The sequence below is a fragment of the Poecilia reticulata genome, chromosome 14 (assembly GCF_904066995.2).
Source record: "Poecilia reticulata chromosome 14, P_reticulata-male-v2, whole genome shotgun sequence".
NCBI lineage: Eukaryota > Metazoa > Chordata > Actinopteri > Cyprinodontiformes > Poeciliidae > Poecilia > Poecilia reticulata.
In genome coordinates, this window is record NC_088843.1 from 2049894 (window position 1) to 2075395 (window position 25502).

The window sequence follows — 25502 nt, forward strand, 5'->3', positions numbered from 1 at the left end:
GAATTTTCCAGATAAGGTTTTACTGCAACGCTCGCGCTTATGTCACCACTTCTGATACCGCTTCAGGCCTTTGAATCTCTAAGATAGCCAGCAGCTTTACTGACTAAACAAGGCTGCACATTATCACAGCTTCAGTTTTTAAACATTTTAGCTGAGATGGAGAAACTTGTTTACAAGTTCGACCGAGAAACAGCATGAAAAACAGATTTCTGTAATTCTGAGCCAGTGGAATGGGTGCTTGCGTGTGTGTGTGTGTGTGTGTGTGTGTGTGTGTGTGTGTGTGTGTGTGCGTGTGTGTGCGTGTGTGTGTGTGTGTGTGTGTTCTGGGTGGTTTAAAGTGCCTCAGTCACAGGTGTTGGAGGTTCAGCGCCTCTGCAGCCAGAACCCCTGTTATTTCAACAGATGGATCTGCTGGATGTCCTCCTGTTCTCAGCTTTCCCCTGGACCACACACCCCCCCCCACACACACACCCCCCAGACACACACACACCCCACACACACACACACACACATACACACACACAAACAGGTCTATGGTAATCATGCAATCAAAGCTTTTCAAAGTGTAGTAGGATTTCCCTCTACAGCAGCAAGCCTTAGCTTTGAAATTTCCCACCATTGTCCAGTCTATATGGAGGACCAACACTGACATAATAAAAAATAAAAGCATAAATACATATTTATTATTATGTCAGTGTTGGTCCTCCATAAGTCCCATGCTATTTAAAGAAAATCTAAACCACAAACACTCCTTAAAAATTCAATGAAGAGTTTACAGTCAGAGTTACAGCAACTACAATAAAGTTTTCTCCACTTTTTCATGTTGCAACCATAAACATCAGGAATTTTATTATTTTATGCGACAGACCAACACAAGATAGTTCTTATTTTTCTTTTATAATATTTGAAAATCGTGTTGTGAATTTGTATTTAGGTGAAACCAGTTTGGCTGCAGTTCCATCTGTAGGTCCTTTGGGGTTTTGCCTCTAACAGCTTCATACATCTGGAGACATTTTCGCCTGATCTGCTTTGCAATAAAGCTCAAGCCAAGTCAGGATAGATGGAGAACATATGAAGGATGCACTTCAAGTCCTTCCAAAGATTCCAACAATGGATTTGGGTGTGAACTTTGACTGGGCCATTCCACACTGGAATTCCAGCGTAGATCTGACCGGTCGTTGTCCTACAAGAAATCCTACCTCCCTGTCAGTATAAAGTGTTTTACAGACGCTAACAGGTTATTCCATGATGTCAATGTACCCAACTTCTAACTTCATATCAACTCTAATCAGCTTCCGTGTTGCAGCAGTATGATGCTGGCACCACCATGTTACCCAGCCTGACTGGTGTGTGCGTGCAGAATGATGTTTTCCCCAGACTTAGCGTTTTGGGTGCAGAGTGAAACGATTTATTTTGGTCTCATTTAACCAAAGCACTTTCTTTTTAATGTCTCCTGTTTGGTTGTTACAAGCTGCAACAAGCCTTCATGGCTTATCTCAACAATCATTTTCTTCTTGCTATTTTTCCACAAAAGCCAGAGTGGAGTTCATAACTAATACTTATCCCATCATCACCTGGATTGTTGTATTGTTCATGCCGCCTCAGTCGTGGATCTCTGCAGCAGTCGGATTAGGTGAGCCACTCACTTCCTGTTTTAGGATAGTAGGTTGAAAAGTGATGGTAGACGTTTAAGCTCCACAGTTTGACCCGTCTGGTGAGTTTCTGGGTCTTCATGTTGCCGTTTATTCACTAATGAACCATTACTAATGGGAAAACAGAACCTGAAGCCTTCACTGAATAGTATTTGTAATGAAGGACTGAAAATTCACATGTTTTTAATGTTAATTTGTTACAAAAAAGTCTAACATTTGTTAAGCATAGGGCTTTTTTTATTGTGGTATTACATATAATTCTACTAAAACACATTTAATTTTGTGGTTTTAGTCCAACAGTGGAAAAAGGCTAAGTTCTTAACACAAAAGTTAAATGTGAATTACTTTTGAGAGGCAGTTTAGAAGAAAAGAAACACTAATTCTGAGTAATGACAACCAAACAGGTGAGTCAAGATCCTGCTTGTTGTCTTTAGCTTCTTATTCTTACACTGCTGACCGCATGACAACCACATTAAGGCCTCAGTGTTTTGGTAAGTCCTTTGGTTTAACCTAACAGTTTAGGAGTTTTGAATAAATTAAATTCTGAAATCAACTTTTGTTTTAAAATGAAAAGATCCACCAAAAATGTAGCATTGGCAGGATTTTTGAAGTTACTATTACTAGTTTGTGCCAAACCCTTTTCCCTCCTGTTGTCTCCTTTTCCCCCTCTAACAAAACATTTTGATAATATTCAACTTTTAAGATTTCTGTTTCTGACTGCTGTCCTCATGTGCACTTTTTCTTCATCCTCTTTAATCTTTCAATTTCCTGAGAATATATCCATAACTGAGGCAGAATTACTTCAAAAACAAATGGCTGTCCCTACATGTTTTTAGTCTTCATTATTCGTTTCTCATTCTTAGACAAGGTTAAATCTCCAGATAACAATCAGAAGAATAACTGATACAATCGGGCGAGTTTAGTCATGCCTGTGCTCTTAGAAAAGTGGGAAGGAAAATCCTTGAGAGTGGATTTTGTTACACGTTCCAGTTGAAACTTAATAGACATTTGATTTATGATACCGATCTATGCAAACATGAGTGGAGAACGACAGGTAATCCTTTGTTAACATATATAATGACATGTTCAAAAGAAAGATAAAAGTCGAAGAATCGATTTTTGTTTTACAGACCTAGAGGTAAGTGACCAAGAAGAGCTACACAAAGTTTGTTTGCTCAGCCCCTGGTTGTAAATGTGCTAAAGATTAGATGCTATTATCCTTAGAATAAAATGAATAAAGGTGACGGATGTGCTCTGATCTTCCAGCTACGATATACACCTGTATTCTGCATTTCCTGCAGAAAAACCTGGGACAGTTTCAACCGAACACACCTGACTGAAATGAGGTGACTTCATGTGTTTTGACTGAACCCAGCCAAGCCAAACCTGTCAGCCTTTCCTTTTGTCTTTTCATTCTTGCAGCGCTCGCTCCGCTCTCCCTGTCCACGCCCGTTCCACAGATATTTTCTTTAGATGGATGGTAGATTTATAAGGCAGCACATCTGGTGCATGCCTTATAAAAATGCCAGTATGGTTACATTCAGAACCTGTTAGTGCCTTTGAGGTGTAGGAACGGTGTAGCAGTTTGCAGTCTTTAAGTTACTTGTGCCAAATCTTCATCAATAAAGATGCATATTTTCATTTTAAAAGTTTAGAGATGTTGATGTTGGCTTTTATCTAAAGATAAAATAGCCCTTTATTACTCTTACAATTCAGTCAAATTTGGTGCAATCTGCTTTTCCAAACAAAAACAGACTGAACTACTCTATGAGGCCCAGCATTGTCCAATTCCCATAAATCGAGGAATCCACGTGATTCCACCAGCGTGCTTTTCACTCGTAACCAAGCATGGCTAATGTTTCAGGAAGACTTGCAGTGTAAGGGAGTGTGTACACACAGGAAGGACCATGAAGAGTGAGGGCAAAGAGAGAAAAGCATGTGTTTACTTTTGACTGTACTTACACACTTCAAAATGTGTTACTGGGATCATTTTAAGCCACAAACATGTCCACTCAATACACTGAAAGAAAGTCCAATGTCTCAATGCGCAGCTACAAGCGGGTCAGACTGTGGCAGAGCGGTGATCCGGGACCAGAGGACAGATGTTGGGGGTTGAAAGGTGGAGGAGCTTAAATGAAAGCACATGTTTGTTTATAACTGGAGACTAAGACTTAAACCCAAATCCTTCACCAGGCACACATACAAGTTCATGACAATGCTGAAACATGCACCCACTTCCTGTCTTTGCTGCCTCCTGCATAGTTTAATTCAAGCTTTTCAGATAGCAGCCTGCACTACTAACCAAACACAAACCGGGGCTTCACGGTTCCCTGGGCCTGACCCCTGTTTGAAAAGGCCTGACGACAACAAAGAGTATCAAGTGCTGCAGAAAAGTTGGTCTGAAAATGTTAAATGTTTTACAAACATTATGCAATAAAGAAAAAGTTAATTCTAATAAATTTGTAAATGACCTAATCACACATATGGATTTATGCTTTAGTAACAGTTTTACTGACCATACAGTTAAAATAGAAAGTAGCAGCCAGGAGCTGCTGACCAGTAAAGTAGATTAACTAACAGGAGTTCTGGAAGTTTGTTGTTCTGCAGCATACAGTTGTAGATAAACACATACCAAGAAAAACCAATGACTGTAGAAAAACAACTGTTGCTGCAAATTAATAGAAGGGTCAAGGTCATTGTGCAGTAAGAAACATTTTTCACATGCCAATTTTTCAATGAGAGGACAGGAAAGAAAGTGACAATGCTCCATCTTAGAATCTACAGGCCTCAGCATTACAATCAAAAGAGACTTAAGATGTGTTTAGTTTGATTTGAATGCTTCTATGAAAGGTTTTTTAGCTTATATATTCAGGGTTGGTTGGCTGCATCTGAAGGCAACTCCAACTTCAAGTCTCCAATCTTCTTTGGACATAAAAGTGTGTGTTTGTTTGTACTTATTACTTTACTGTTCGTACCTTAGAAGTGAGTCATTCTTAATTTCCCTGTACTGATTCTCTGCACATTGACAATAATTCATTCACTGAAGAAGAGACAAAAGCAGAGATATCTGCCAATAATGTACAGCAAAATGTCTGGCAAAAGTCAAGCACAGCCTGTAAAGATGTGTGTAGTAGAACCTCAATAAATGTTTTTTTGTTTATGAAAAAAACTGGTATAATATTTTTAAAGCTTGTTCCAGTGTTACTGCCTGGACCAAGGAGTTTTGTGGTCGCTGAAAGGCCAGTAATCCACTCTTAATCCACATGTAGTGTTCCCATTTTTCACTAAAGAAGCTTTAAATCAAAGCTGTATCACGGCTAAATCAGAGTTAAATACTCTCAGGTGGGTTTGCCATTAGAAAGAAGGTCAAAATGAGTCCAAAATGGAACCCTTTTAATCTGCACACACATGAAAATGAAAGATGTGTAAATCAAATGCATCTAAATGATTCCAGACAGGTGGAGCCTCATGAACAAAAAAACGTTTTAACGACTCCATCTACTTCACAACATGCCGAGAGCTACGCACCTGAAACCGATGTGGACATTTCAGGGGATTAGTGGTTAGGTAGTGAACACAAACACTCATATAAAAGCAAGATGATTTGCAGGTGGGATGTCAAAGAAGAATATTTTGTGAATTACTGAAGCATTCGGTACACCAAACAGTCAGGCTTGCTAAGGTCAATAGACCATTAAATAATTGGACATCCCATCTTGAAAGGAACAGCAGCTTTAACAGCAAATACTTCAAAACAACGGCATTGTTCCTTTGACAAAACAAATGTGCTTTATGTGCACACTTTTTGTTTTAAAAGCATAATTCAGTTCCAGGCAGTGGGGGAATTATGGCCTGCAAGTCATGCAAGGAGTTTATCTGTCAGCTCCTATTAATGTTAGCTTGGAGAATTTGCTTTCTGCTGCCAACGCCTGAGCTGAGACTGGAAGCTTCCAGTGACGTGTGATCCAGACCTCTCGGCTTCATCATTGTGAGGCCCCATTCTTTCCACAGGACCATAGTTCTCGACCACAATAGCTAACAGTATAATGATAGGTTAGCTGCCATGAATGACACTGAGGGACTGTGAGCCAGAAGAACTGCTGTTTGACTTAAACATTGACAGCAGGAATTTCCCACTTACTTGAAGCTGCCACTTTATAACTTCAGTGAAGACACTTTAAAACACGAGTAACTGATAGAGTAGTGTAACCATACTGGTGTGTGAAAATGTTTAAGGAGAAAAGCTGATAACCACGCAGTTAAAGCCATTTATAAAAAAATCTGACGCATATTTTGTAAAGGTCTTTTTTTTTTTTATCCATTAAACAGACTCTCACTCATAACGGATTCAGACTTTGCATTCAGAACTGCTGCGCTATTAGAAATTGATTTTAGCTGGTCAATAAGCGGGTCAATCTGTTGGGGCCGCTAGCCTCCACGCTGCTGCTGGACAGACAAGCAGATTCTTTTTGCCAATTGTAAATTGACGTCACCCTCATAAGGTAGCACTTAAAGATGGTCATACTTTAAATTCTACACCATGACTACTGGTGGAAATATTTCCAATCAGCCAAATGTGTTTTTCTTGTAAGTGTGGAAAAACTGCAGGTACTTTGCGTCCTGCAGTTTTTCCACTGCGTGATTAGCAATGCTGAGCAACTGGTGGGGGAGGAACTGTGGTGCATTTCTCAATGTCCATGAAGAGGAAGAAAACGTTTTCTGAAACCTCCTTAGGAGGTCTTTAAAACATGAGATTAGGAATTATGGTGAATTTTGTCATCTGCTGGGAGCTTAGAGTGGATTCTCTGCTGGTCTGTACCATGGAGAGCCAGGTGAGGATGTTTGGGGGTTTGGTCAGGAAGCTCCAGGTTTGGGAGGTTTTCTAGTGACATCCCAGAAGGAGGAAACCCAGATTTCATTGGAGGAACTGTGTATCCCCTCATTGGGCTACGGTTTCCACTAAATACATTTTGTATTAACTTGTACTCTCTACTTTTCAGTGATGCTTTATAAGTGCTTCTCAAAAATTCCCACCGGATGGCAAACATGTAATTTGGATTCATGTTGACACAGAGAAGTAAAGGCAAACGATTGGCCGTTTAAAAAGCTGCAGGAAAGAAGAACGTACTGCAAGAAAAGATTGATGACAAAACAAAAAGAATAATACACTTAAAACGAAAGCAATTTACGACGACCTACTGATGACACCTCATCATGACCTAACCCTTACCCCTCGCCTTTATCACAATCATTTCTATTTTAAGAAGTTACATTGGCCATCCTGTGGTCACTCTTTCCAAAATATGAGCACAGTTCCTAAGACAAAACCCTGCATCATATGGTTCTACTGTTTTATATAAACAGTCACATCGCTGCTTGGTTGGTAGCCAAAAACTACAGCATTTCCTCCAAAACTTTTACGAGAGTCTCCAGGGCTCTCAAGGTGAAAGGAAACATCTCACACCTTCCATGTGTCACTTCCTGCTCAGTAGAATATTCCCATAAATCAGACTGGAATTTCCAACTATTTAAGAAATATCCCATCTGTTAATCTGGGACTGCAAGAATAAACGCACCATTTTCAAATGCTGTCGGCTAACAAAGTACTGTTACCCTTAGCATGAAGCCAGATTTTTACAAGTGAATTGTAAATACAAGTTTTGAATGGCAGACCTTTTTTTACTGAAAACAAAATGTTTAACTCAATTGTCATGCCCAGTCAATCTCTGTTGGCCGTTTCTACAGCAGCTCCTCACTGCTCTGATATAAAAACCAGAGCCAAAAATATCACACGGCACAAGGTTTGAGTCAGCCTGTGTGAGCAAGGTCACGATGTGTATATCATTTCCACTGAGACTCAGGAACAATCAGCATTGTGATCCGTTCAAAAAACAGCCGGAAACAAAGAAAGAGACAGCTGTGGCTCGGGGAGCGGATGTTTCCTCTGTTCATGCTAAGAAGATTCCACCTGAGTGCGACACTGAAGTGGCCCTGAGCTGCTCAGGTTCACTTTACTGAAAGAGACGCCACAGAGCATTTTTAGAGTTTGCTGAAGGACAAAGGAAGGACTGGATGAGATGATACAGAGATAGAGAAAAAGGAAACGGGGAGAGCTGCTCTCATGTTTCCACCAGGCAGAGCGCTCCTGTCACGCTCGTCTGTGTTTGTATAAACTGATGCTGATGGTCTGCCTCACTTTGGTCTGGGATTTGCTGTAGCTTTTGCATGTTAAACCAGGACCTCAGATTGGACTGACTTTGAGTCAGGAAGGCTGAAGGGCCGCCGGTTTTACAGAAACAGATTTGGACAATTTTCATTATCTCTGAAAAAGAGAACTAAATGAACAGGACTACACAATAGATTAAATATAGTTTTATTAAAATCAAATATCTTAAAGGATTATATGCTGTGTAATATTTGCTGCTCATAGCTTCACACTTTCCATAGAAATAGTATCTTTGGTCAGCTGGAATCTCACTCCAGTTGATACTCACACCTGATACGTATATGAAGAAATGCACAAAGAATTTAAAAAATAAACAGTATCATCTCGTTTACAGTATTTATTTATCCTGAATTAATAACACTAAGCTCTGTCTGGTAACTTCTGCAAAATGATGTGAAAGAATTAATGCATGCTTTGTAAATGTTTCTTTTAAAATACGAATGACTGAAGTCACTACGGTGATCTGTTTCACAGCTGTATTACTTATTACTGAGAAAATCACTGCTGGCTGGAAATGGTTGACAAATACTAAAAATATCACAGCCTGGTGTAGGGAAACTCCCCTGTTGAGAAATCAGCTGATGTAGATAAGAAGTAACCTTTAAAATTGATACTAGAAGTGAAAGTGAATATTTTTTAACAGAGCAATAGTGCTAACCTTCTGTATATTTTGTTACAAATGCAGGTCAGGCTCAATTCTACCACAACAGTCCTTGACAACTGAACATCTCTCACGTATACAATACTCTCATTGTCTGTTTCCATCCTACAAACTCTTCACGCACAACATATGTACACACATGCTTACACCCAACACACGTCTCATTCTCTATGTGCTCAGAAACAAGCAGCCGTGCCAGAAATTGGGGGGGAGAAAAAAAAATGGAAAAAGCTCATCTGGTGGAGTTCATCATGCCGTGAATCTCCTTTTGGCAGCTGATCATTTGGAGAACAATCGAGACACTATTTCAACACGGTTCCAGCGAACAGTGGGACGCATTCTCCCATTTATAACCGAGTTAATGACCATGTACATGCAGCTTGTGGATCGAGTTTTGCGCTCGTTTCCATAGATTCTGTTTGCTGTCAAAACAAACTGGAACCACTCAGCCACTATGTTGTAAAGGTCACAGTTATGGCCGCAGGCATGACTTACCTTCTCCTGTGGGAGATGCAAAGGGCTGTAAAAGACACTATTATTGACAGCTGATGTTAGAGCATAACTCAAATTTAGCTTCACTAGATTAAAGATTTGATGTTGGGTAGTAAAAATCAGTCACTTTCTCTTTTATGCTGCCATATACTTACCTCCACTATTTAAATGTCTTTCCTAATGAATGAATAGTCTCCTAGTAAGGCCTGATTATAGTGAAACTGAGAGATGAGTTGTGACCGCTTCCAAATTTTATGCAAATTTCATTCTGACAAAACACCCTCAGACTTGTTATTTGGGAAATCCAGAGAAGACGGTGGTTACCTGTGCATCAAGCTCGACGAACGGACTTATCTTTCCATCTTCGCTGACAGTTGGTGACCACACTCTCTCTCCAGATCCCGACCTGAAACACAATCCCCATGAGAGGCGGCGTTAAATACTGCCAACGTACACTGTAGTGCTCAAGCGTCTGAAAATTTCTGCTGAGACTGATGGATTTTTTCCTTTTTGTTGCTGACAATATTCCTTCTGTATTAAGTGTCATTTTTTCCGAGAGTGAATTACTAAAAACTAACAAAGAAAAAGTGAAAGTAGACACTGTTCCTATTCGTTTTTCTGGCATGACTAAGCCAGGAAAAAACCATCAACACATAGTGTAATTGTTGGAAGTGTTAGAAAAAATGTTTTTTTTAATTTTTTTTACAAATATTTAAGAAGTACATTAAGTTTCTGTAATCAACCCCCTGTACTCTTATACCCATTAATAAAATCCATTGAAATAAATTGCAGTCAGAAGATACATTTGCCAAGTAGAGTCTCTTACTCTTGGAAAGAGCGTTGCACAACGACAGACATGTTAAGATACGTCCGTCTACTTGATGTGACCAGCCAGAAGGAGAGCACTGATCAGAAGCAAGATGGCCGCTCTGGAGGAGCTGCACAAATCAACAGGACAACCAGGAGTCATGAACTTCCCAATCTGGCAGCGTGACCGCTGCAGTTAACCACAACCCACAGAATGGAAGCTGCTCAGGTCAAATGAAAAACAACATTTTTGCTGCATGTGGGGAAAAAATGACTGCAGATATCCAAAGAGCAAAAGATGGTGGCGACAGCAAGTTTGTTGTGATCATGCTTTATTAGTAAAACTAGTAGTTTTTCATAAAAATGTTGTGGTTGCTGCATTACAAACTATGAAAAAGTGCTGGTTGTATTATTGGAAGGAACTCTAAGAGCAGCTGATTTGTACATTTGGCAGGTTTTACCTCTGGAAATGAGTACAATTACTTCTCATCCCTCCAGACACAGAGCGACATAGTAAAGTAACACCCAACACTTCAATTAGATTTATAGTTTGGATCACAGCCAGTTCTTACTACTAATGTACAGAAGTAGAGATAACTCTATTACTGCTATCTAGCATTGTTAGATTGTTCTTTTGTTTGTATGCATAATAACTAACTGCAGCTGAAAACACTTATGAAAAAGTGCACAACATACTGAATGATTGCTATAGTAAGATGGATTATTTATTGCACTTCTCAATGGGCCTACTGCATATATATAAGCAGGTGTTCACATGATTCACCTCTTCCTTTAGAAAACATACAGAAAAATGCTTCAGTGAAACCAAAAATGTGTCACCTTTTCCAGATAAAACATTGTAATTCATTCAGAGCTCTCTTCAGTTCCGTTTCACCGTCAACTTATGTGTAAATGTCACAGAGAAGATTGAAGAGGGGTTCTTTAAGTAACATGAATCCAGATGAACTGCAGTGTTGAATGTGAAGAAGGGAACGCATGAAGCTTTCTTAAGGGTAACACCGGGCCAATGTGCTAAAGAACAGCATATATACCCACAAAAAACACAAATGTGAGTGTCTGCCTGTAGTTGCTGACACCACAGAGGGGTGAGGTTTTGTCAAACTAGATGAGATCACTGGGTTGCAAGCTGGCACAGCATTGCTCAGGCTGAGGCAATGCTCCAGATATGAGCCACGGAGGTGTTGCTATCAAGGATGCTCTTATGAGGCGCCGAGTGTCTGCCGGATGAGCAGCAGCTCCAGAACTGCGTAGGAAGAACGCTCCCGCCCTTGGACTAAGACCTCCATGATTCAGAAGCAGAAAGTCATAATTCTTTCCCCAGTTTGTTTGGTTGCAGTGGTTACCACACAAGCAGCCTATTCAGATATGAAAGTTCAAACTCAAGCCTGCTGGCCGGACCGACATTTTTAAAGAGTCAAACAAAAACAGGCTAAAGTGGAAAGTATCACAGGCTGACCGGTTTGAACCTCACATTGTCGGCTCCACCAAACCCAGAATTACTCTGAAGACACATGTTGTTTATCTTTTGAAATAAAAAAAATAAAAAAGTCCAGCTGGAAGACAGCTGAACTCGATAAGCTGGTTACTTCATCCAGTCAAATATACTCAGTTCTTTTTCTAAATGACAGCAAAATATATGTAGCAGCAGATCAGTAAATAAATGTGTATTCAGTTACACACAATGGACTGCACAAATGGAAAGTGTGATATTCATTTGTCAACAATTCGTACAACCAATAGTATTCCAGCTGTATTTATGCTGAAGTTAAATTACACATCCTCTGGTTGGAGTATTTACAAAATGGGTGTCAGAGAAGGGAAAATCTACATGAACTCAAAAATCGTTAAAAAAAAACAAATCCACTATACCACAATCACAGACAATAAAAATATAGAGAAAACAGCTGACAGCCAACTGTGCTCAAATAACAATATTGGTGATCAATGATCATTCCAAGCTTCTACTAGATTCATGGTTGTATTTGTCTCTAATCAAAAGCGTTTAGGAGAAAGAACCTCCTGCTCTCTATGGGATACGACCAAAGCTGCTACTTTCTCAGCTGAAAGAATTTCATTGTTCTCTCCCCTGGGTGAAAAACATTTAAAAGCACCGTTTCAGGCATTCCTGGACAAAATCTGGTTGCGGTTGATGATGAGATCAAATTATCCAATGACTCCCCCAGTGCTTTAAATGCTGAAATCAAAACCACATAAAAGAGAGAAACGTAAGAGGACAGATGAGACGGGGGGGCAGCAGAGGCAGGGAGCAGACCTGTGAGTAAGCTGGTTCCTTTGGAGGTTTGCTTTTTGTTTTGCCCCAGCAGGAGTCCGTTGATTCCTTTGCTCTCATGCCGTTTTCATGCTCAATTCCTCAGCTGTGACTCACAGGTCACAAAGTAAGGGTGAGACATGAAGGGCAAATCCTCCACCAAGGGGAACTTTAACTCTATCTCTAATTTCTATGATTCTTTCCAAATCCTTAATACCTTCTATCTGGAGATGATGGGATTTATTTTTAATATGTAGTAATACTTAATATGTTCTCCTCATTTAAAACCTTCTGATCCTGGATGTTTTTGTTTAAACTCATGTTTATGTAACTCAAGTATTACGGCAACAGAAAACCCTTCTGATTATACAACCTTCCAAAAATGTCTTACCCTTTTAACCCATTAGGCTACAACCATAAACTTTAAATGTATTTCAGTAAAATATAAAATAGACCAACGCAGAACAGAGCATACTTGTGAAAAGGACTAAACAGGATCCAGGGTTTTCATTTTTTGTTTACAAACAAAATCTTGCGTTCAGCCCTATTTACTCTTCTCTGCACCACTAATTAGTACATCGAGTTCCCCTTATGTGTAATTTAATCTCAGAATAAAGACGTCTGCTTTGTGGCTATGTTAGGTGGAAAATTAGCACTTTACATCACAATAAACACATTCCAACTACAGCGACAGCGACGTGAGGTGGGGATGCTTTTCTTTAGCAGCAGCAAGGAAGTTAAAATCCAAATAAAATACGTTGAGGTGTGTGGTTACACTGTGAAAATGCTTAAAGGGTATGGACGCCCAAACACAGTAACATTCACCAAGTGAACCAGTTGACCTAATGGCTACTTGTGGTAATTTGTAATACTTTACCAGCAAGTTTATATCCTAGTCAAAACAAATATGAATGGCATATTTTTAAACTATAATTACCCTCGACTGGGATCATCTGCTCTCAATAAAAAAGAGGCGACTAGAATTTCATTTGTGTTGCTATATTTCTGTTAAACGGTTTCACTGAAACCTCCTGATGATTCTAAATGTTATGGACTTTGGTTTGGAAAGCGACTCTTCAGTGCTTTTTTGTAAATGGGAGTTTTTAAAGTTTTGAAGACCAAACACAAAATCTCCTTCAATCCAGCTCTGCAGAAGCCAAACCCCACTGATTGCAACGCTGAAAAATAAAGCGGGTTTGTGCCATTTGGTGCAAACCTTTGTTTAAACTTCCAAACCACCAAGTAGAATTTTAATGAGAACAGATGATTCTTCATGTTTCACAATAACTACTTAGATGACATGAACACGACACTGTTTCACACGCAGTGCGGAAATGATGACTCATTTTTCATCGCATTAACTGGCCACACACGTCTCTTTCCAAAGACGTTGACCAGCGGTGGAAACATGCATCCCAACCACCATAATCTGTCTGTCATGCTCTTCAGACAAAGGTTTTCTTCAACAAGCTCTGGCAGAATGACAGGGACTGCAATGAGGTGAAGGCACCACGAAAGAAATGAAGAAAAGATAGAAAGAACTGAGTCGGATGGGATTTGGGTTTGGAGGGGGAAACCGCGGTAGGACACGTTAAGGTTGTGGAGGACAAGGAGGGAGGATTAAAGCGAGGAAAGGTTTTCCTCTCCAGCTGGGTCAGATGAGTAAATGTCTGAGAATACGAGTCTGTCCACGTCCTACAAAGCCACACTAAATTTAGGCACAACACGTGTGAAGAGGGATTCTTCCATTTTTCCTTTGCAAAATGACAAGGCGGATTTAAAGACTGAGGTCATGAAGTAACAGAGAGAGAGAGAGTCAGGCATGCGTCAGCAGGAAAGTATGATGAAAAACGGAAAGATGTCGTTCATTGTTGATGCCAGAATTATTTTTTCATTCTCTTCCCTGTTTTTCCATTCTTTCAATCAAAATGATCCTTGATTCTTCTTTCCCCTAAGGGATTTCTAAGCATAGCCCAACCAGTGACCTGTTAAAAAACAAAGTTGAGCTAAACTAAGGTTAATGTTTAGAGTATTTTTGCAGTATCTCTTTAAATTGGGCACAGAATTTTGACAGAGGCTAATGAGGTTAGCATTTTTAATCAGGGTTGCTAAAATACATTCAGATCATAAGATTTTTGGAAAAGATACATAATTTTTAGGGTCATTGTTTTGCAAATTATAACTAAATGAATTCTATAAGCTAATTGTTTTACTTCCTAATATTTCTAAAATACACTATGCCATAAAATCATTTGCCTCCTTCCAGTATACAGTTTTTTACCTTTTATTCCTAGAAGTGGTGTGACTCTTGAAATAAGACTGCTGACGACTCATGCAGGCCACAAATGAACCCAGAAAAATAAATAAAGACTAGTGTTCATATGTCAACAATAAAAATAGACAATGAGCAAAAATGGCATTCCTGGAAATGTTCCAAGTCCAGAAAACTGAAGACAAACATCATCCTGATGGTCCCAAAGGCCTTTAGGGAAAATTTGTGGACTAATGTGTGAATGTTTTATATGGTTAAAACTAAAAGCATGTCAGAAAAACAATGTCACATATGGTTATATATGGTGGTGGAAGAGTGATGGCTGCACAGTGGCGCAGTTGGTAGAGCTGTTGCCTTGCAACAAGAAGGTTCTGGGTTTGATTCCCGGCCTGGGGTCTTTCTGCATGGAGTCTCCATGTTCTCCCTGTGCATGGTGGGTTTTCTCCAGGTACTCCGGTTTCCTCCCACAGTCCAAAAACATGACTGTCAGGTTAATTGGCCTCTCCAAATTGCCCCTAGGTGTGAGTGTGTGTGCATGGTTGTGTGTCTCTGTGTTGCCCTGCGACAGACTGGCGACCGGTCCAGGGTGACCCGGCCTCTCGCCCGAAATGTTAGCTGGATATGGGCAGCAGCAACCCTCCCGACCCCACTAAGGGACAAGGGTGCAAGAAAATGGATGGATGAAGGGTGATGGTCTGAGCTGCTTTGGTGACTTGCCATAATTGATGGATGTTCAGAAAATACTGAGTGTTTTGTGACGTTAAAGTGAAGGGGTGTGCAGCAGGCCAGTCACAAACAGCACACCACCCCTGAGTGGATAAAGAAGAAATAAATGGTGAAGGTCCTGGAAAACCTAGTGTGCCAATATTTTTTCTATTAAAATGTGTTTGATAACCTGAAAAATTAAAGTGTGACCAAAAAATACCAAACAAAAAAAAAAAAACAGCAGGACATTAAGAATGCTGATGTCTGTTATATCCAGAATTATTGTAGACTCCTTTTTATTTCCAGTGGCTGTTTACTTACCTGATATAATTTATTTTAAAAAATACATTTTTATTTAAAAAAATGGATTTAATTAATTGCTGCATGGAGCTGGGTTTCTATAGACCCTGTAAGAAACTTTAAATCCCATTTTTCCATTTCTTTATTCTACTTTTTTTGTTTTGCAGACCAAAGTAGTGCCAATTCATTTCCGTGAGTCTGTGTTGCATAATGTTACCATGAGAGCAAAACAAATACCACGCAGACTTTGATAGCACTTGAGACTTATTGTTTTATATGGTTTGGGAAACTTAAAAAGTGTCAATCTAATAAAAGTAGACTCGGCAAAGCAGTTAATCATGGCATATTATTATTTTTTAAGTATTTAAAAACCAAATTAATAACTATAACTGCCATCACATCATCCATGTTGCCTCTTTATGTTTTTTCTAGCCTTCCTGTTTCCTGGAGCATCTAGGCAGAAACCTCACGATGCTGGACACTCTTAAAAAAGCCCCATAAAAGACATAAAAAAAATGTGGGTTATGAAAGTTAAACATGTGAACCCATTACAAAGAAACATTCTTAAGTTACTCAAGACCTCAAGTTCAGCTGCACCCAGTGTACTGTAATTTTGGTTCCCAGCAGACGTGTAGACTCATATATTTTGTCGATGAGCTGCTGCACAAAATTACAGGTCTCCTATTTCTTGTGACTCTTTGCAGTATTTCATGACATGGTCTTTTAATAAGGACTGAGAACTGCTTGTCCTTAAAATATTATTTTCTAGTGAGTCAGCATGTCCTCCTTCAGTCACTTCCATTTTATTTGACTTTGGAATCAATGGTTGCAGTTAAATACTTACTTCTGTGGCCCACAGTTGAGGACTATTTCCAATCATTTAAGTCCCAAACGTCACATCTATAGAATGGATAATTCATTTGTTGTTTTTTTTCCCTCTTTCCATCATGATAAAGATACTAACAGGAAGAACAATACCTTCAAGCCTCAGCAGCATGAGGACATGCGTGACATGGTTGATTTTTCAGTAGGGATGTAGTGAGAGCAGAAGAAAACATGGTGCCAACATTTGATTTTGGCACCATGAAGTAACTGTGTGCTACTAAAATATGAAGGTGTTTAACTCTGACATCCTGTATGGTAAATGGTCTGGACTTGTATAGCAGTTTATCAAGTCCAGCGGATTTGATAAACTGCTACATTCAGCCATTCACCCATTCATGCACACATTCACACGGTGATAGTGGTGAGCTACTGGATGGTAGCCACAGCTGCTCTGGGGCAGTCTGCCAGACGTCAGGCAGGTGAGGCAGGTAAAATGTCTTGCCCAACGACTGAACTCCTACCACATCCCCACTTTAGTTTCTTATACCTTAAATCCCTTATACTCTCAAACATGGGTTGCAGTTTGAGCGGTGTAGGATTGTACCCATGTATCAGTCTTGATTTGGCCAATAAGTACTTCTTATGAGGCCATGTGTTAATCCTTAAGTCCAAAAGCATTGAGGAAGCCTCCGCCGCTTTACAATGATTCATCTGAAACCACTTTAGGTCCTCTGAACCAGCAAACTCACCTATAGTCAGGGTCAGAATATAGCAACTGTTATTAGCAGCTAACTAATCATTAGCTGCTGTTAGCATCTGTTTTGGAGCCTACTGTAAACCCAAACAAAACATCTATGTCATGTTTTTAAATGAGACTGTGCTGCATACCTAGACCGCTCTCACTTTGTCTGGATAATTTTACACTGAACTGATTTTAAATCAGAGCACATGATTTAGAAAACTGACCGTTTTTGAAAACACTCAACTAGCCTTATCAAGGCTGTTTTGGCTTTGGGACCACCCAACATTGTTAGCCTGAAATTTGATAGTTATAATATTACATGATGTTTGCATTGAAAAGTTTTGGTTGAGTATATTTGCTGTGAGGAATTATCTGAGAAATGAGCCAATACCTGGCTGCTGAATGAGATGTAGTGTTCTTACATGAGACTTTTTCCTCCTCACTCTTCTTTCTTTGTATTATGATTATGTGTCTACTCTGTCTGAGTTTCACTGTGTTGTCTTCTGAATTAAATTTCCAGAAACAAAGTATTCAAACCATAATTTGAGCCTGGAAGATCCCATGTTCTCTTTTGTCTCAGTGATTCATGGCTCCTTGGTGTTACTTTCTGTCCTGTTGTTCTTTCTCATAATTCCACTCTCTAATGTTTTGACACTCCTGCTCTCTTAATATTATCTGCAAGTATTTCTTCAAATGAATGTTAAAACATGTTTTTCCAATCATGTGCGTCTCCCTTTCTTTTCCTCCACTTTATCGCCTGCCCAATTAAGTAACATGCACCAAGCCAAATGTGCATGCGTATCTTTCAGAGGTGGTTTATCCTTTTTCTGTCCAGCAGAACAGGGCAGTTCACTCTGTAATTATTTAACCAACATTGTGCAGAAAGGTCACATTCCAGAAGCTCTTCCTGTCCTACCTCTTGTTACTTAGCCTAACATTTTGGAAGGGATATCAGGAGAAATGGTGAATACTATGGTTATTTCTTGTGGATTTATTTAAACTCTTATTTAGTACTTAGACAAATACTTTGTTTTCTGCTATACTATTTAAAGGTGAGGTTACTTGTACGTCTATATGGACAGGCTTTAAGCAAACCATGCTTCTCTAGTATAGGTATATGAGCATTGCTGACATACTGCAAGACGCTTTTCAGTTTCCTGTAGTGATAAAATTACCAGATTCTGATGTCTAAGCAGTGAAATGTTGGAATGTTCGTTTTCCTTAGCAACTGTAAAGGAGCTTCTCTGGTCAATCCACTGACTTACTTCATGTATGCTTCGATAAATTTACAATCCCCATGTGAAAAACCACTTAATGCTCCACAGCTTCAGCCTGATATATGGCTGGAGTATTCCCAAGTGAAGCAGTGGAGGTAGTCGCATTTTGCACTGCATACGATAGAAAGAAAAAAAAAAAAGGAAAACATTTTTCTGACCATATAAACTTCTTCCCATCTGATTGCCCTCATGACTGTGTCAACTTTATATTTTGAGCTTTCTTTGGCAAACGGAGGAAAACTTTGTTCTCTGCGGCAGTAAAAAGAGAGAGCCAGAGAACCAGCTTGGCAGATGTCACTCGTAACTAAGGCTGAAACCACATTATGTTCTTCATCTAAGACGTTCATAGGTTGCCAGAATCACTCCGCACTTTCCAGTACTCCGGCAGCCCAAGTAACCATCTAATAGAAATGTGGGAAGCAACTGACATTTCAGTTTTTCCTTGGTTGCAACCTTCAAACCACCTTCACCCCCCTATGTCATTAACCGTTTAGACTGATGATTTTAATTCCAGAAACATGTTGCCTCTGTCCTCCTCTAAAGTTCAAACCAGGGCGCCATGGTAACAACACCTCTTTTAATTATAAGGATCTGAATTAGGGTGCAATGAAAATCCTATCTGGGCTATTTAAAGGTGGAAACTGCAGTTAAAAACATCAAAAGAGAAAAAAACATGACCTCATACATTGTGTCATAGTTGGTGACCAATTTGATTTGAAGTGTTTAAATATTGCTTCTCCAGTAAATACAGTTTGAAATAATTTTATTTAGATAAAGTTGTGCTTCAAATATATGAGTAATGCTGATGTGGTAAAATGCAACAACCGTCTTTTGCCGACAGGTCAACACATTCATCCTTCCATTCAACATTTTAAGGGTTCCACATCTCAGGAAGCCTTTGAAAAACAAACAGGTCCATACCAATAAGAATGAGGTTTCTTCACTGTCAAACAACTAGTTGTTATTGAAGTAACATTTTAAACGCTTTCTAACTGCATGTGTTGTCCAAATAAACGTTCCTATTTTGAAAAGATGGCTAAAAGAACCTGTGTCATATTTTTACCCTGTGAAAATATGACAGTTACTAATCCAAATAGTAAATATGGATTTACTAATCCTCATTAGAAAATCAATTACTAATTAAAAGTTTGTAGATACTTGATCATTTCTTAACAAGTAAAAAATAAATCACAATCGTTTTTTTTTCCATTTCAGCAACAACTTGAGGAATTAGATGAAAGACGATGTGCATCAGTGATGTTATTTTATCTCCCTCCACCTGCAGCAGGTTAACGGGGAATCCGAGCACAGAGCTGGACGTCCTGACTATCCAATCAGTTTCTCTCAGCTGCAGATGAGCTGCAAATGTCTTTTCACAAGAAGAGGACAATGAATAGAAATGCTACATAGCATTTGTTCAAAACAAGCCATTTAAAAAACAATCCTCAGTCTTTTTCTTACCATCCTGTGAGAAACTGATGTGTAATTCCAGGTTCTTTGAGCACCGTATGATTTCCCCGTACGGTGAATTTACTGGATAAATACTGATTGGAAGGCTACTGATCGCCACCCAGTTGTGTTTTAGCTGTACGCCAACAGAAAAACTTCTTACAAAAAAACAAAACAAAACACAGCATAGCATAACTTTACAACTTCTGCATTCAAGCAATCTGCTTTATGTCTGTAAGTATGACGCATGAACTGAAGGAACCAGGGCAGAGATCTCTGTCTTCAGGTTTGATGAAAACCAATCAGCACCAACATCTCACACCGACTGCCGAGTTTGGTCAAGGTTCAAGGTTTGGGCTTGTATTGCAGACACAGGGTTCGAGTACCTCCGGTCATTAGGTTGACCATAAACTGCTGTTTATACCAAAATATTATTGAGTGGAATATGTGGGAATGTGTCTGAAAGCAGAAGCTTCACCCACACTGAATGTTTGATCCAAAACAAACATGAAATCTACCGCTATCGGTGTAAGATATTTAAAAAACTGTGCATAAAGTATTAAAGCTAAGCAAACAAAAATTTCACCAAGACAAGATGACAACCTAATGACTTTATACCATGTGGAAAGTAATTTTTCCATATCCATAGCTTAGAATTAAACAGCTTTACTTTGTTTTTTATCCAACCTTACATCACTAAATCCTAGCTTTAGTGGTTCAACGGCTAGAAGAACCAAAGATCTTTAGCTTTAGCTCATTAAAATGGAAAATATCACTTCTGAAATGTATTTGTAAAGGCCAGGAGTCTGACTCACTGCATGCAGAAGCCTAATTTAATCCGATAGTGCTCTACAGGCACACCGACCAGATCATTTTAAGCTGTTGTAAAGCCATCATCTTTCACTGTGACTCAACTGTACCAGACCCAGACTCAACAGGCTGAGCAGAAATAGAAATACCATCACCAGTTTCATAATTAAAATAACTCCCTGGTCATTGGTAAAATGCAGAATTATATACTTCTGAAGCACCTTTTGCTTGAACATGTTGGTCATGTTACACTGACCATGCCTCACAAAAAATGCAAACAAAAGTAAAATGGAGTGGCTGCTAGACCATCATTGCCTCCTTGGGCATCACAATCAGACGAGACTTTGATGAGGTTCTGACTGGCGGTTCAGATTACTCTGCATTTCAAAAGTCACCAGATGACATCCCTTCCATGACATCTTCATGGGACTCCAAAAAAACAGATTAATCTGAACTGCAGGCAGAATTTGCAAATCCAAGCCACAGAGAGGCAACCAGACTCTAAATTAGGTTCTAGAAAGGTTTCAAAAAAGGCTACATGTGGCAGAGCAGAGTGTTCAACAGGGCCATACCTGCTGATGACAAGCGTGAGCTCCTGAGTGCATGTTTTGATCTTGTTCTGAGCCTCCATATGCGTCATGAACTCTGTGCTGTCACCATTGATGGCCAAAATGGTGTCACCCGGACACAGGTCACCCTGGGCCGCCTTGCTGCCAGATGTTATCTAAAAACGCCAATGAACAGACAGACAAACATAAACAGGTTATTTAGGAACTGAAGACAAAAGAATAGTGCAGTTTAAAAAAAACAAACAATTGTGATATTTTATCAGGAAATGAAAAATAACAACAAAGTTGGCTTTAAAATCCAATATGTCAGTCAGAACATTCAGCCTATCAAAACTGATCAGCCACAAAATTGCTTTAAACCATCAGTGAATGATTTTCAAGGTAGGATGCAAATTCCATCTGACCCAGTAACCTTAACATATGCAACTGATTTGAAAATATCTGCTCAGCGAGTTCTTTCTTCTTGGCCTTTCTGTGGTCTTGTATATGACATATTTCCACGTTCCTCTAGTTTAGAAGATTTTCTTTCAGCAGGTCATCAGAGCAGATTTTTCACTGCGAGCCCACATTCCTGAAACCTGCATATCTGAGGACATTTGAGGCTCACTGGGAGGCAGAGGGGTGAGAAAGAGCGGACTAAAGGGGAGGGTCAGTGAACCAGTGTGTGTGTGTTTCACCTTCACATACACACAGTAACATATGAGGTCAATTTGTATGATTACCAATATGCTCACATATTACTTATATTCCCAAGCCTGTCTGTGGAGGAAAAACCCTGCTAATCATTTCCTCCATAATGAAATGGAACCAGTTATATCACATGAATCTGAGCCAATCATTATTGTTATAGGAAGGAAAGAAAAACAATGACATGAGGTAAGGTGTTGTTGCGTCTCCAGTCTTTTTCCATGTTCCAAATATTAGAAAATTACATGTTTCAGTTAGTAATTTACCTAAAGTTAAATGTGAAAAGCCTACAGTTTCACTACTTGAAAAATTAATAATGCTAATATCACCAGAGGGTCTGAAGTTTATTGAAAAATGATGCAGAGTTCCCAGCTCTACATAAACGGTTCCAACTGAGATAAATCAAAGCAGGACCAGCTCTCTTCAAGCTAAGCTAACTGAAGATCGTTGTAAATATTGACTTGTGTCTATTCAGAGTCGCGTCAGGCTGGTGCCCATCTCCTGCGGTCAGAGGGTGAGAGGCGGGTGTCATCTGTACAGGTCACCAGTTCATCACAACGCAAACACAAAGGTTCAATGAGACAAACTGCCATTCATGCACACGTTCACACCTAGAATCTCTTATCAACTGTGAGGGAAACAGTAGGTTTAGCAATAGCCCCACTTTTCTTCCACGCAGAAATGGAACAGCTAAGATTTAAGGTCAAGGCCTTGATGAAATAAAAAATGATACATTTCAAAGAAAATAGCAAATACAGGATGTAGAGAGATATGAAGAATACTGTGATTCCACTTTACAAGTTATGATACTTTGCTAATGTGACGAAAGATTTGTTTGAAACTGAAAAGACCATGACATTTAGCTGGTTAGTCAGTATATGAACATTGATTTTTATAACCAAGACATGATTCCTTAAGAGAAATCTTTTACAGGCTGCTGAACATTCCTGAAAATATTCACATCTCCTAATTAACCAGGGGAAAGACGGCCGTTATTCAAAACTTGTACAGCTCTGCTGCTATAAGGAGTGGTACAGGATGTGATTACAGTTAAAAATAATGGATTCAATTTATTCATTTACTTTCTGCACCAGAAATAAGCTGCCGAGAAATAACATCTGCCTGTCCCCTTTTCATTTTGTTTTTCTTAATTTTTTTTACTTTTAGTTCTTTTTAACACTGTACAAAAACAATTTTTTTCTGCTTTGAGATGATCAATTTAGTTCCACTTAAGAGAGCAGATCATCAATATCTGAGGAATGTTTGCACAATTTAACTAAATTTATAGTAATTTGATCACAAAGTTAGTATTACATTCAAAAAGGTTGGATAAAATTTAAACACAGAAAGCTGAAACCAGCTAATTGTCTCCGAGCTACACACACGTTTTCTAAATCAACTCCTTGTGTCGGTTATCCATCTTTGTCACTTGGTGCAAGTTTTTAAGCTGAACTCATTGATCTCCATAGCAGAGCCCCCACTGCTCAGCTCCACACCAACTCTAATGTTTTTATTCTGACAGCTGCTCTGAGACATGTTGCTTCTGGATCAGTAAAAACCTGACTTTGAAAAACAGATATAGTAATTTAATCCAGTGTAAATAATACGTAAGGAGCTGCAGTAATGAGCAGAAGTCTGGAAGAAAAGGATTTGGCTCGCAGTTGTGGAAAAGACATACAAGTTCACGCTCCATGAAGCACTAATAGCTGGATTGTGTGGTTCAGATGAGGAATTGTGAATTTACAGCCTACAACCGCATCGATGTCACCAACTCAGCTCCGGTAAACACAGAGGGCAGTCGGGGGAGATTGCATAAATTTGTATATGCAAGGGCAATTCTGGGAAACCTGCACTTGCAGAAATTTGGCATAAACAACTGCATGACTATAAACTTGTTAATTAAAGATTGAGTCTTTGCAAAAGGCGTATGCACAAACGTCTCTTAGGGTGGGAAATGTGACAGGGCTTTTTTTTTTGTTTGTAGAGCGTTGGCTGACGAGACGCTAACCTGAGGGTAGCGTTGGAGGGCAGAGTTTACGTTGCTCCATCATGGTGGCTTCCCAAGAAAGAATTCCCTTTAAACATTTGTGTGAGCGTTGGATCCGGGCCAGGATTGTGTCACAGTGGAACAAAGCTCATTCACCCACAAAACACACACACACGCAGCGGGTTATATCTTTAGGCTGGGACCCTGAACAGCACAGCATGATTCACAGACACACTCTCACACACACAATGGTACGCCAAATACCACAATAGTATGGCAAAAATAGACAAAGAGCCCAAAGAGCCCTAAAGGTGATGTAAACACACAGTTCATACAAAATTATAGTTTGCTATGTGTACACTTTTCATTCCATGTTAAGTAATTGCATATGTCGAAGCAGTTTCAATTACAAGTTGTTTTCTCTCAAATGTTTGTTGTGGGGGTTTTTTCTGGTAACTAGAGTAAATTAACCAGTTTTCAAATCCTTTGTTCATTTACTCAGAACAAAAAGCTGTTTGAACAAACCAGGCCCTACGTGGAAAAGTTACTAAATCATTAGTTAACAAGAATATATTAGTTTTTCTTAGGTGAATTTCACTTGCTACACCCAGGAAGATTACTTCCAGGACTATAGAGTCCCTTACATAGAATGTGCCTGACATCTTGAAGTAGACTCAAGCATCTAGAAAACAAAACAAAAACAACACTGTGCACTATTCTGTGACAGCCATTATTCGCAAATGAAGCAAACATGGAAAGTTAATGAACCTTCACAGGACAAGCCAGTCTACCAAAATTACTTCAAGAGCACATCAAAGACTTGTGAAGGAGGTCCTGAGAGAACCCAAACCACAGCAAAGCACCGCCGGCTTCACTTGCCTCAGTTGGGTCAGTGTTCATGATTCAATAAAGAGACGGGGCTAAAATCTTATCCATGGGAGGGTTGTACGGCCAAAACAATGGCTGGGAAAAAGAACAAAGTCCTAGACTCATATTTGCCAAAAAACATCCTGATAAATCTCAAGACTTTTTGAAAAATATTCTGAGAACCGATGAGACAAAAGTGGAATTTTTTGGAGGGTTTCCATCTTGGAAGGTAAAATGTGGCGTAAAACTAACAGAGCGTTTCAATATGGCTTTATATTTACAGTCAACATTGTGGTGGAATTAGATAGTTTTTCTCTTTTGTTGCTTCAGGACGACTTGCTGTGATTGATGGACCCACAAAGTCTGTTCTGTAACAGATTGTCCTGAAGGAAAATGTCCAGCCATCACTCAATACGTGTTTTTTGTATGTATCCAGTTTATCTTATCCGATATTATTTTTTTGAAAGGCTAAAACATAAATAAATACAATAGAATTTTGTTAATATTTTACAACCTCAGTTATATCACTAAAGATATCTCTTTTCCAAACAAAGCAACAGTAAGTGCGTCACATTAAAGATAAGAGGTACATTTCTCACTTCAGGTGTTAAGACACGCCGCTCAGGTTCTGATGCAACACCAAATTTATTTGAAAAACCATATTCATAACCAACATGTGCCTAAAGTAAAGCTATACTTAGTTAAATACAAACAGAAAGTCTGGTAAGCAAATGCAAACCTTATGTCATCCAGTGTCATCATGTGAATATATGTGGTTCCACTTTAAATATGTCAGAGTAAATTACAGGCTTTGAGCCCAGAAAAGAAAAATGCTGAAAGCTCATGAATGTTTTTGTACTTTTACACTGCACAGAGCATGTAAT

General features: G+C 39.2%; 1 protein-coding gene across 1 annotated transcript in view; it reads right to left on the reverse strand.

Moving 5' to 3' along the window:
• pdlim4 (PDZ and LIM domain 4) overlaps window positions 1-25502 on the reverse strand; it is a 49841-nt gene that overhangs the window by 17706 nt on the left and 6633 nt on the right. Inside the window, exons 2-3 of the mRNA XM_008426896.3 lie at window positions 21081-21232; window positions 9356-9437 (exon numbers count right to left, since the gene is read on the reverse strand). Coding sequence (XP_008425118.2) covers window positions 9356-9437; window positions 21081-21232 — 234 coding nt within the window. The remainder of the gene's footprint in view (window positions 1-9355; window positions 9438-21080; window positions 21233-25502) is intronic.